The 13,577-nt window shown below is 42.0% G+C and overlaps 1 protein-coding gene across 6 annotated transcripts in view; it reads left to right on the plus strand.

The window, feature by feature from the left end:
- IFT81 (intraflagellar transport 81) overlaps window positions 1–13,577 on the plus strand; it is a 128,726-nt gene that overhangs the window by 92,050 nt on the left and 23,099 nt on the right. For all 6 annotated transcript variants that reach the window (XM_070066172.1, XM_070066173.1, XM_051826756.2 and 3 more), the window contains 3 exons: window positions 1,971–2,120; window positions 9,017–9,145; window positions 11,082–11,171. In XM_070066172.1, coding sequence (XP_069922273.1) covers window positions 1,971–2,120; window positions 9,017–9,145; window positions 11,082–11,171 — 369 coding nt within the window. The remainder of the gene's footprint in view (window positions 1–1,970; window positions 2,121–9,016; window positions 9,146–11,081; window positions 11,172–13,577) is intronic.

Below are 13,577 nucleotides of genomic sequence, written 5' to 3' on the forward strand. Positions count from 1 at the left end.
CTTTCCCAGATGCATCAGCAGGGAGCCGGATTGGAAGTGGAGCATCCGGGACACAACCCAGTATCCATATGGGATGCTGATGTCACAGGCAGCAGCCCTACTCACTACACCACAACACCAGCCTCCTCTTCTTTTGTAAAGCTTTTCATTTTCATGACATTGCATTCTGATTTCCTAATCCTTGCTTAGGAAGTGCAAAATTAATAGCTTTTGTGTAAGAATTTAGAATATAAATGGGTTTATTTATTTATTTTAAAGATTTATTTATCTGTTTGCAAGGTAGAGTTATAGGGAGGCAGAGGAGATAGGGGAGGGAGAGAAGTCTTCCATCCACTGGTTCAGATGGCCACAATGGCTGGAGCTGTGCTGTTCTGAAGCCAGGAACCAGAAGCTTCTTCCAGGTCTCCAACATGGGTGCAGGGACTGAAGGACTTGGGCCATCTTCTGCTATTTTCCCAGGCCATAGCAGAGAGCTAGATTGGAGGTGAAGCAGCCAGGACTCAAACCAGCTCCCGTATAGGATGCTGGCACTGCAGGCAGCGGCATTACTTGCTGTACCACAGCACTGGCCTCTTAAATGGGTTTAAAAATAAAAACCTACACAAAATATTTCATTTGAGCAGTTAGTATTTTTTTAAAATTTATTTATTTATTTGAAAGGCAGAGTTACTGAGAGGCAGAGGTTCATTCCCCAGATAGCCACAACAGCTGGAGCTATGCTAATCTGAAGCCAGGAGCCAGGAGCATCTTCTTGGTCTCCCATGTGGGTGCAGGGGCCCAAGGACTTGGGCCATCTTCTACCGTTTTCCCAGGCCACAGCAGAGAGCTGGATTGGAAGTGGAGCAGTCAGGACTAGAACTAGCACCTGTATGGATGCCAGCACTGCAGGTGGTGGGTTTAACTGCTTACGCCACAGCACCAGACCCAGTATTTTTTTTAAGTGTTTTTAATGCTTTTTAAATTTTTTAAAGATTTATTTTATTTTATATGAAAGAATTGCAGAGAGAGGTACAGACAGAGAGAGAGGTCTTCCATCCGCTGGTTCACTCCCCAGATGGCCACAATGGCCGGAGCTGAGCTGATCTGAAGCCAGGAGCCAGGAGCTTCTTTCCGGTCTCCCACATGGGTGCAGGGGCCCAAGGACTTGGGCCATCTTCCACCGCTTTCCCAGGCCGTAGCAGAGAGCTGGATCGGAAGTGGAGCAGCCGGGACTAGAACTGGTGCCCATATGGGATGCCGGCGCTTCAGGTCAGGGCTTTAACCTACTGTGCCACAGTGCTGGCCCCTGCTTTTTTATTTTTTAAATATTTATTTCTTTGGCAGAGTTGAAGAGATCTTCGGTCCACTGGCTCATTCCCCAGCAGGCACATTAGCAGGAGCTAGATCAGAAGCAGAGTAGCTGGGACTCATGAGATGTCAGTGTCACAGGCAGTGCCTTAACATGCTGTACCACTGTGCTGGCCCCTGAACAGTTAGTATATCTAAGTTTCCTAATAAAGCTAGATTATTATATACTTGTGATGTGTGTTGGATAGCTTAAAGGAGAAAAATTTTCTGGTACATTGAGTTTGTTTATTTATTTATTTATTTATTTACTTGAGAGGTAGAGTTACAGACAGAGAGAGGGAGAGACAGAGAGAGAGGTCTTCCATCCACTGGTTCACTCCCCAAATGGCTGCTACAGCTCCTGGAGCTTTGCTGTTCCAAAGCCAGGGGCCAGGAGCTGCTTCTGCGTCTCCCACATTAGTGCAGAGGCCCAAGTGCTCGTGCCATCTTCTACTGATTTCCCAGGCCTAGCAGAGAGCTGAACTGGAAGAGGAACAGCTGGGACTAGAACTAGCACCCAGGGTTTGCCAGTGCTGCAGGCAGAGGATCAACCTACTGCGCCACAGCGCCGGCGGTACATTGAGTTTAATATGATATCTAACTATTACTTTTCTACTCATTAGATAATATACCTTTTTTTACAGTTCAAACGATATGTCAGTAAACTTCGAAGTAAAAGTACAGTTTACAAAAAGAAGCATCAAATAATAGCTGAATTTAAAGCCGAATTTGGTCTCTTGCAAAGGACAGAAGAACTTCTTAAGCAGCGTCATGAAAATATTCAGCACCAGCTGGTAAGATGGTATTATCTTAGATTCTATGACTACAAATGCCAGGGGCTTTATGGGTTATACTTTATACTGAGATAACTATTTTCACTGGAAACCTTTAAAATTATTTTCTTTGATTAATTACAGAGATGTCATATAAGGTGATTCATTTATCTTTAATGTGCAATAAGTGCTGACTTTGTGTGTGTGAGCTAACTTTGGGGTTATTAATAGAAGTGGAATTCTAAGTAGGGTTTTCTTTTGCTTAGCTACTTAATATGAGTAAAATTATCATACCAAGAGAGTGACTGTGAAATATTTATTTCTAAGCAGCCACTTCCAAGGCGCTTTGGAAAGGAATATCCAGAGAAAGTGCTGTGTAGAAGTTTGCCTGCAGGCTTGGTCCTTATGTGTTTGTGCATTGGTTGTCAGTATAGTCCAACAGCAAAGCTGTTACTGTGCATGCCAGTTCTGAGTTTTCTTGGTTTGGCTTTTTTGTTTTCACCCTTGGGGAAGCTTGCTTCAGGATGCTGGATCACCAACTAGCAATAATCTGAAAGAGGTAAATGAATTTCAGCCAGTTGTGGTTCATTTTAGCTGGTAATATGAACTTTTCTGTCTCATGCTGAAAAGGGAAAAGATTGAAAATTTACTATGAATCAAATGTGGATCCTAACAGCACTAACTGTAAAATTGATTGTAGTAAACTAGTAAAGCCACATGGAAGACAGTTTGGAGATTCCTCAGAAACCTGAATATAGCCCTACCACATGACCCAACCATCCCACTCCTTGGAATTTAACCAAAGGAAATTAATGGCAAATAAAAGAGCTGTCTGCACCTCAATGTTAATTGCAGCTCAATTCACAATAGCTAAGACGTGGAATCAACCTAAATGCCCATTAACAGTAGACTGAATAAAGAAATTATGGTATATGTACTCTATAGAATACTATACAGCAGGGCTGGCGCCGTGCCTCAATAGGCTAATCCTCTGCCTAGCAGCGCCGGCATACCGGGTTCTAGTCCCGGTCGGGCGCCGGATTCTGTGCCGGTTGCCCCTCTTCCAGGCCAGCTCTCTGCTATGACCCGGGAGTGCAGTGGAGGATGGCCCAAGTGCTTGGGCCCTGCACCCGCATGGGAGACCAGGAAAAGCACCTGGCTCCTGCCTTCGGATCAGCGCAATGCACCGGCCGCGGTGGCCATTGGAGGGTGAACCAACAGCAAAAGGAAGACCTTTCTCTCTGTCTCTCTCACTGTCCACTCTGCCTGTCAAAAAAAAAAAATACTATACTATACAGCAGTAAAAAAAAATGAAATCCAGTCATTTGCAACAAAAAGGAGGAATCTGGAAAACATCATGCTGAGTAAAATAAGCCAGTCCCAAAGGGACAAATATCATATGTTCTCCCTGATCTGTGACAACTAACTGAGCACCTACAAGGAAGCCTGTAGAAGTGAAATGGACACTATGAGAAACAATGATTTGATCAGCCCTTGTCCTGACTGTCGAGGAACAACTTACTATTTTATTCCTTTTAGTATTTTTTTTGTTCTACTTAATATCATTGGTTGAACTCTTTAACACACAATTATTCTTAGGTGTTTAAATTTAACTGAAAAATGATACCTGTTAAATATAAGAGTGGGAATAAGAGAGGAAGGAGATGTACAGTTTGGCACATGCTCACTCGGACTTACCCCTAATGGTAGAGCTAGAAACGTGCCAGGGGATTCCAAATCAATCCCATCAAGGTGGTATGTACCAATGCCATCTCTTACTAGTCAAAGTGATTAGTTCCAGTTCATAATTGATCATAATGATAGAAAAAAGTGTCAAAGGGATCACATAAACAAGACTAGTGTCTGCTAATAATAACTGATAGAATTAAAAAGGAGAGAACAATCCAACATGGGAAGTTGAATTCTCATAGAATGGCAGATGCCCTAAACAGCACTCTGGCCTCAGAATCAGCCCTTAAGGCATTTGGATCTGGCTAAAAAGCCCATAAGAGTTTTGTATGGAAAGCCAAGACACTGTGGCAAAAAAAAAAAAAAAAAAAAAAACAAACCTAAATGAAAGATCTTCGTGAGTGAGATCCTAGTGGAAAGAAGGGGCCATCAAAGAAGGAGGTATCTTTCTCTGAAGGGAGGAGAGAACTTTCACTTTGACTATGGCCTTGTCTAAATAAGGTCGGAGTTTGTGAACTCAAAAGGCTTCCATAGCCTTAGCAGCTCAAGACAAGAGCCTCGGGTGATTACTGACAATATCCACTGCAGTCTACCCCTTGCGCTGCCAAAATCTACTTGTTTCTCATATTAGATTTACTCCATCCAAGAATAATTCCAACAGGATTCTGATTGGTCACAATTTCTAGGCAAATTTATAGAAAGGTTATTAGTAACACTAATTGAAAGTCTCATTGCTCCATTTGGTTCCAAGAACACAGCCTGTACTCAACGTTTCCTTCCTCTGCCATCTATTCCAGATTCCCTCAGCTTCAGCTAGTACTTCCTCTAGTCTTATTTGATGGGATTACCCAGGCCCTCATCCATGTGAAGCGTGAGACTCTAGTAACCTTTGCTTATCAGGCTGTGGTTACTATACTTGCCTATTTACAATTATACTTCAAAAATTTTGTGGAAAAATTGAATTGAAAGATGTTTATTTTGGTGCAAATAATTGTAAAATTTGTACAGTTTCTTTATATTATGTGTTTCCTGTGAACTTTTTGAAGATCCTCACATAGTTAAAATTGGGTATGGGAGTGCCAACATATGCCCTAGTACCAGGTATATTTCTTTTTGCCTCTATTATATAGCAGGATCTATATTGCCTTGTGATGTCCTGACAATATTATTTTGTTTGCCTGCTGGCCTGTTGGCATGGGAACCCAAGTGACCAGATGGTGGTCATAGCAGTAAGTTTAAAAGGCCTCTGAATGTACCCCTTGCGGTGGTAGAACCAGAACATCTGTACCTACACAGCCTAAAGATGTCTGGAAAGGAAGCGTAATTCCCTAAATGGATCAGTGTGGATTATGGCGAGTGGTAACACTCATACTTTCGTTTCATGATTCCAGGACTCGCATTCTCTTGGGAACACAGCACCATGTAATAGGCATTGGTTTAAGGTGTTCACCTGTCCTGAAAAATAGAACTCACTTCACAGGCTATCAGTTCCAAGCTGGGACCTTTGTTGTGCCTTCAGGAAGCCATTCTGCTGTTCGGTTAGGCCATCAGTTACCTGGATGGTGTGATGTATCAGAAAATGACTGACTCCCATGGGCATGTGCATCTCCACTCTTAGTGCCTATTCTCATGCATTTATTCACATGCTTCTTCACTAGACATCCTTGTCTTTAAACTTCCAATCTTGCTATCTTTACTTCTTCCAGGCTCCTGACCAGCAAGCTAAGCCATATTCCACTGCCCTAAGGATATAGAATAATCTGGAGTTGTAAACTTCACAAGTGGGTCTTATCCATATACTCCCATCCCTCGCTCTTTTCCTTATCAGGATCCTGACTTTGGCGTAGAATACTTACCTAGACAAAGAACTTAACCTTCTCTATGTTTTGTCTGTCTTACCATTAAGTCCTATGCCTGTTTTTCATATCTTTCTTCTCTTTAGCCATGGGAAGTGTGGTTTATTTAAAGCTCCTAAGGAGGTTCTATGACTTTACCACTTTGTTTTAAATTACTGACTCATGCATTTAAGCCTGTCATTTATCTGATACGTCAACAAATATGCGTTAGCTGGTATAGTGTCACTGGCATTTGAGAAGGAATAATAACTATAAAGAACATGGAATTTGGGGGCCGATGCTGTGGCGCAGTGGATTAACGCTCCAGCTTGCAGTGCCAGCATCCCTTTTGGGTGCTGTTTCTCCACTTCTGACCCAGCTCCTGCTAATGTTCCTGGGAAAGCAGCAAAGGATGGTCCAAGTCGTTGCGCCCTTGCATCAACGTAGGAGACCCAGAAGAAGCTCCTGGTTCCTGATCAGCTCATCTCCAGCCTTTGTGGCCATTTGGGGCGTGAACCAGCAGGTGGAGGACCTCTCTCTCTCTCTGTGTCACTACTTCTCTCTGTAACTTTTTCAAATAAATAAATCTTTAAAGAAAAAAGAATATGGAATATGGAATTAGCTCTCACTAAGCTCCATTGATGGTTGAAGAGAATGGGTGCTGAGTCTGCAATGGGATACCTGTCTTTATCTCTATTTTAAGTTCCATTCTCTTTTAAATCTTCTCCAGTAAGGTTTTTTTTTTAAATATTTATTTACTTATTTGAAAACTGGAGCTACAGAGAGGGAGAGACAGAGAGAGATCTTCCATCAGCTGGTTCACTCCCCAGTTGGCCGCAATGGCCGGAGCTGTGCCTATCTGAAGCCAGGAGCCAGGAGTTTCTTTCGGGTCTCCCACATGGGTGCAGGGGCCCAAGGACTTGGGCCATCTTCTACTGCTTTCCCAGGCTATTGCAGAGAGTTGGATCGGAAGTGGAGCAGCTGGGACTCGAACTGGCGGCCATATGGGATGTGGGCACCGCAGGTGGCAGCTTTACCCACTACTTCACAGGGCTAGCCCAATGAGGTTTTTTTTTTTTTTTTTTTAAGATTTATTTATTTATTTGAAAGAGCTACAGAGAGAGAGGAGGAGAGGCAGAAAGAGAGAGAGAGAGAGAGAGAGAGATCTTCCATCCACTGATTCACTCCCCAATTGGCTGCAATGGCTGGAGCTGCGCCTATCCAAAGCTAGGAGCCAGTAGCTTCCTCCAGGTCTTCCACACTGGCACAGGGGCCCAAAGACTTGGGCCGTCCTCTGCTGCCCTCCCATGCCAAAGCAGAGAGCTGGATTGGAAGCGGAGCAACCGGAACACGAACCGGCACCCATTTGGGATGCCAGCACTGTAGGCAGCAGCTTTATCCGCTATGCCACAATGCCGACCCGAACCCCCAATAAAGGTTTTTTTTTTTTTTTTAATTTCTTTTTTGACAGGCAGAGTGGACAGTGAGAGAGAGAGACAGAGAGAAAGGTCTTCCTTTGCCGTTGGTTCACCCTCCAATGGCCGCCGCGGCCGGCGCGCCGCGCTGATCCGATGGCAGGAGCCAGGAGCCAGGTGCTTTTCCTGGTCTCCCATGGGGTGCAGGGCCCAAGCACCTGGGCCATCCTCCACTGCACTCCCTGGCCACAGCAGAGAGCTGGCCTGGAAGAGGGGCAACCGGGACAGAATCCGGTGCCCCAACCGGGACTAGAACCCAGGGTGCCGGTGCTGCAGGCGGAGGATTAGCCTAGTGAGCCGCGGCGCCGGCCCCCCCCAATAAAGTTTTAATACCCACTTTTCCACTGAAATTTCTCTTGTCAGGTCACCAGTACTGTCACATTGTGAAATCCAGTGATCAATTCTTAGTCCATTTCCTGTTCAACTGTTAGCAAGGTTAGACATAGTTAATCCATCCTTCTTCCTGTAAAATTTTTCTCCACCTGTCTTCTAGGGTACTATACTTTCTTGCTTTTTCTCCCAAACTAACACTCCTGTTCCCACTGCATTACTGTTTTCTTCTTTTTTCAAGATCCAAATGTTGAGTTCTCCAGGTTAGTTCTTAGATCTCTACTCACATCCTTGGTGGTATTAGACTCTCTGTTTGCTGATAAGTCACAAATATTTATCACCATTCCAGATTTCTCTTCCATTCACATCTTGTACATATAACGTCTTGACCTTTCCAACTGGATATTTAATAGACATTTCAGATTTTTGCCGTATCTGAAGCTAAGCTTCTGCTCTTCATCATCTCGTCTTCCCCAGTCTTCCTCATTGCAACAAATGGCAGCTTCATCTGTCAGTCAGTCCCTCAGGCCTTGAATGTGTGCTTTACCCTTTCCTTTATCCCCCCACATCAAATCTGTCACAGTATCTTCTCGACTCTGCCTGTAGAATGTACACAGAACCACTTATTGCCTGTCACCATCACCACACTGATTCCAAAATCATCATCATCATCTAACTCGAGTTACTGGAGTGGCCTTCCAGTTGACCTCCCTGCAGATGTTAAATTGATCGTTTGAAAATTCTTCTATTCTGAACTCTCCAACACCTCTCCATCTCATTTAAAACAAGTCAAAGCTCTTTCATTGGCCTAAAAATAATTATATAATTTATCATTTAAACTTGGATACTTGTGAGCTCAAAGGACAATAGATATAAACTGAGACTGTCCCAGCAAACCACCTGAGCCCTATGTGATCCTTATCTCACCCCTGCTTCATTTTCACTGTGTTCTCAGCCTCATCAGCTTCCTTGCTGTGTCTTGAACAGGCAAGGGTATGTCCTTGCCTCATGGCTTTTGCTGATACCATGCTTGCTGATACCATGAGCATCTGTTTGGCTTACTCCCTCAGTTCCTTCAGGGAAGACATTCTGTAACTACTGAGATTCCAGCCCCATTCTCACCTCACATTATATGCACTTTATTTACTTATTTACATATTACTTATTTATTCCCGCTAGAAGTAAGCTGTATGAGTGAAGGGTTTCTTTTTCCTATTTTGTTTATTGTTGTGTATCTGCTGCCTGGAACTGTGGTTGGTACATTTATTTGTATAATAAATATTGAATGTGTAAATAAATGAAAAACAACTTATCACTGGAAAATTCATTTATTCACTAAATGTTTATGAAGTGCATCCTTTTTTTTTTAGTTCTGTGTTAAGTACATTGCATTATTCTAAAGTTTTAAAATTAAAAATACTTTCTTGAAGATACTATAGTAAAATTTAGTACAGGTTTATCCCATATAGGCATCCCTTAGGATTCTCAACTAATCTGTTGTATTTACAACTTTCTGTTATGTTTGAAATCTGTAGTATGGGAAGCAGCAAGATTTTCATGGTGGTTATTTGACATTTTTATTCTATAGCAAACTACTGAGGAGAAAAAGGGCATATCTGGGTATAGTTACACCCAAGAAGAGCTGGAAAGAGTGTCTGCCCTGAAGAGTGAAGTTGATGAAATGAAAGGGCGAACACTGGATGACATGTCTGAAATGGTGATTATAGTTTGAGTTGTGTTTTTTGTTTGTTTGTTTTAGTTTCTTTTTATTGCACAGCCAGAAAGTGGGTGTTTTTGTGTTTGTGCTGTTAGCAACGAAATATTCAATTTTCCTTTCTGCATATTGTTTATATTCTTTTATTTGTCTTTATCTCTTTTGTATTTTTCCATTCTATTAATATTGTCCAACTTCTAATAATTTATGCATTCTGTGCATTTCTTAAATACATAAAAGTTATATAACTTAAGATAAAAATAAGTTTCCCTAAATTATATCATCCTACCCAATAAAATTGCATGTTTCTTTGTATTCATGGTATTTTTCTGTAAATAGAGCTACTGTTCAGTTAGAAGGCATTGGTACATTTTCACTAGGCTATAAAATATGAAAATCTTTACTTACTTGTGGTAATAACTGCTGCCCCAAACTCTCAGCAGTTACTTTCAGAGCCATTGCTGTGGCATAGTAGGTGGGGCTGCTGTCTGCAGTGCTGGCATCCCATTTGGGTGCCAGTTCGAGTCCTGGCTGCTCTACTTCCAATCCAGATCTCTGCTATGGCCTCGGAAAATAGTAGAGGATTGGGCCCCAGCACCCACATGGGAGACCTGGAAGAAGCTCCTGTCTCCTAGCTTCAGATTGGCTCAGCTCTGGCCGTTGCTGCCATCTTGGGGAGTGAACCAGCATTTGGAAAACTTCTCTCTCTCTCTGCCTCTGCCTCTTTGTAACTCTGCCTTTCAAATAAATAAATAAATCTTAAAAAAAAAAAAGTTACTTTCCTCCAGCTTCCTTGTCCACACTGACCATTCCTGAGAATCCACTGGATCAGATCACAATCTAAATCATACATTTTTAAAAGACTTTTTTTTTATTTATTTGAAAGGTGGAGTTACAGAAAGAGAGAAAGTGACAGAGAAATAGAGACAGAGATATCTACCATCCACTGGTTCACTCCTCAAATGTCTGCAACAGCGAGGGCTGTGCCAGATCAATGCCAGGAGCCTGGAACTTCTTCTGGGTCTCCCATGAGTGCAGGGCCCAAGTATTTGGGCCATCTTCCACTGCTCGACCTGGCACCCCAATAAGATGCTGGCATCACAAGTGGCAGCTTAATCTGCTATACTACAACATAGACCCCACAGTCTAACTCCTAAAATGCTTAGCACAAAAGAAGCCTCCAAGACTTTATTTTTCTCTGTGACTGGTGTTTATTCCAACTGATGATTACTTAATGCCATACAGGTTATTAAGTATTTTTTTATTTATCTGAAAGACAGAGTTACAGAGAGAGGTAGAGAGAGGTCTTCTATCCGCTGGTTCACTCCCCAGATGACTGCAACGGCCGGAGCTGCGCAGATCCGAAGCCAGGAGCCAGGAGCTTTTTCCAGGTCTCCCATGCAGGTGCAGGAGCCCAAGGACTTGGGCCATCTTCTACTGCTATCCCAGGCCATAGCAGAGAGCTGGATCGGAAGAGCAGCCGGGACTAGAACTGGTGCCCATATGGGATGCCGGCACTTCAGGCCAGGGCATTAACCCACTGTGCCACAGCACCAGCCCCTATTAAGTATTTTGAATATCACTCCATCATGCTTATGTATATTTTATATAAACTACATAATTATGCAGTTTATATAATACAACATTAGTGTAGTTATATAAAGGGAACTTTGTCATTTATTTTGTTGAGTATTAGATTATAAATATTTCCCCATTAATGGATTATAGTCTTGACCTTTTGAATAGTTAAATAATATTCCATCTTGGTAAGGAATCAAGATTTACTCCATTATTTCCCAATTGTTTGGCATTAAAGTAATTTATAGGCTATTTTTAACTCATATATTTAATGCTGTAATCTCTTAATACACATAGTATTTTTTTTTAGAAAAATAGAAATTGTTTTAGCTGTCATTTTTTTTTTTTGTTTAAATGACAGGTAAAAAGACTAAATTCACTGGTATCTGAAAAGAAGTCAGCTCTGGCCCCAGTTATAAAAGAACTACGCCAGTTGCGTCAGAAATGCCAAGTAAGTGAATTTTATTTTGTGACGCTTTGGTATTCTATGTTGGTCAGATGTACTAAATAGAATCCTGAATATTGTATTTAGGTAAGTATAGAAAATAAATTTTTTGAAGATTTACTTATTTATTTGAAAGTTAGAGCTACACAAAAAGAGAAGGAGAGGCAGAGAGACAGAGAGAGAGAGAGAGAGGTCTTCCATCCACTGGTTCACTCTCCAATTGGCTGCAATGGCTGGAGCTGTGCCGATCTGAGCCAGGAGCCAGGAGCTTCTTCCTTGTCTCCCACAGGAGTGCAGGGTCCCAAGCACTTGGGCCATCTTCTACTGCTTTCATAGGCCACAGCAGAGAGCTGGATCGGAAGTGGAGCAGCCAGGATTCAAAATGGCACCCACATGGGATGCTGGCACTGCAGGTGGTGGCTTTACCTGATAAACTACAGCACCAGTCCCAGAAAATAAATTATTGTGGTTATCATATTGATATGATTCTGCAGAAGACAGTAATAATGTTATCTACAAAGGTTTTTCTTTAATTTATGCTGCTTATTTTGTCATTTTGGAGATAGAGAACCTGAAATCCAAAGTGCATCAAAGTCATGTGCATGTCTGAGCTATAAATATGAAGTCAAATTCTTCTGTGGCCAGGTAAGGGCTCAGAGTCTACCAGCAAGTAGTGAAAGTGAATTTAGATGAATGAAGTTGCTCTGCTGGAGGCATGGTAGGGGACAAACTCTGATAGATTATGAAATAATGAAATACCATTACTAGCAAGCTAATTCAAAGCAGTGCTTCAAAGATAAACTGTCAGGAGGGAACTACTTTTCACAAATGCTCATCAGGTGGCCTCTGCTGTTTGACATCAGAAGTTGTTATTTCATCGCTCTCTGTGTAGTAATTTAGGTTCATATGAGAGCTGTACAACATGTTCCTGAGGATGGAATTAGAAAAGTCTTCATGAATATCATCAATCAGTCAGAGAAGCGGAGTGAATAATCACAAGGACTTAGAGGTCAGTTAGACACAATTTCCTTTTTATACAAAATGCCATAGAGTGCAAGGTAAGTTCACTGGCTTATCCCAGTAGACAAATAGTTGTTATTTGACTCCAGCTTCTGTAGCATCATATTTCAGAACTGCTTGTACCGTCACACACCACTGCCATCACAAAGGAAGTGGAATAGACAAGTCCTTGCTCTTGGAGTTCATTCTCCCATAGATCAGGTGGGACAAAAGCAGCTAAAGAAATTCAAGAAAAACAAAAGATAGCCCAACTTAAGAAAAAATGGGATCAAAACTTATACCTAACTGATAAGGAAAGAGGAAACAGACAATGGGTTAGAAAGGAAAAGTTTGAGAAAGATTTTTGAGCAAAGTTTTTGGATTGAAGATACCAAGAATTATTTTCATAGATGCATTCTAACTCATTAATTTTCTTAATGGTTTTCTTTAAAAAAAAAAAAAAGCATTTAGTATTTATTTGAAAGGCAGAGTTATAGACAGAGAAGAGAGACAGAGAGATCTTCCATCTGCTGTCACTCACCAAATGGCCGCAACAACTAGGGCTAGGCCAGGCTGAAGCCAGAACCAAGGAGCTTCTTCCAGATCTCCCATGTGAGTGCAAAGGCCCAAGGACTTGGGCCATCTTCCATTGCTTTCCCAGGCGCATTAGCAGGGAGCTGGGTTAGAAGTAGAGCAGCTGGGACTGGAATTGGCACCCATATGGTCATTATAGGGCCAATTCAGGGATATGCAGTAGGAATTTATGGTGAGCTTTACAACCTGCCGTGATTGGGAAATACTCAAGCAGGCCAAAGACAGAGTCTTAGCTCAAGGTACCAGTTGCACCAGCTGTGAGAAGTCAGGTGGAGTAATTGAAAATATGGGCTATGTTCAGACAGATCTAGATAATTTTGGAGAAGTAACTTCATTGTCTTAAGTTTCAACCCATTTATCTGGTCCCTTCTTAATAAGAAGGTTATAAAGTGCAGGTGAAATAACACGTGGGGGGGGGGGGTCTTTGAAAAGTTCATGGAAAATACGTACAGTGAAAAAACTATGTACAGATTTCAAAAAAAGTACACCAAAATAAATATTGTATTTAATTTTCTGTGAACTTGAAATGTATTTATCATTAAAATTATTTTAAATAGTTTTTTAAGATTTATTTTATTTATTTGTTTTTTTTTTAAGATTTATTTATTTATTTGAAAGACAGAGTTACAGAGAGAGAGAAGGAGAGGCAGAGAGAGAGAGAGGTCTTGCATCCGCTGGTTGGCCACAGTAGCCGGAGCTGTGCCAATCTGAAGCCAGGAGCCAAGAGCTTCCTCCAGGTCTCCCATGTGGGTGCAGGGGCCCAAGGACTTAGGCCATCTTCTACTGCTTTCCCAGGCCATAGCAGAGAGCTGGATCAGA

The sequence above is a fragment of the Oryctolagus cuniculus genome, chromosome 21 (genome assembly GCF_964237555.1).
Source record: "Oryctolagus cuniculus chromosome 21, mOryCun1.1, whole genome shotgun sequence".
Lineage (NCBI taxonomy): Eukaryota > Metazoa > Chordata > Mammalia > Lagomorpha > Leporidae > Oryctolagus > Oryctolagus cuniculus.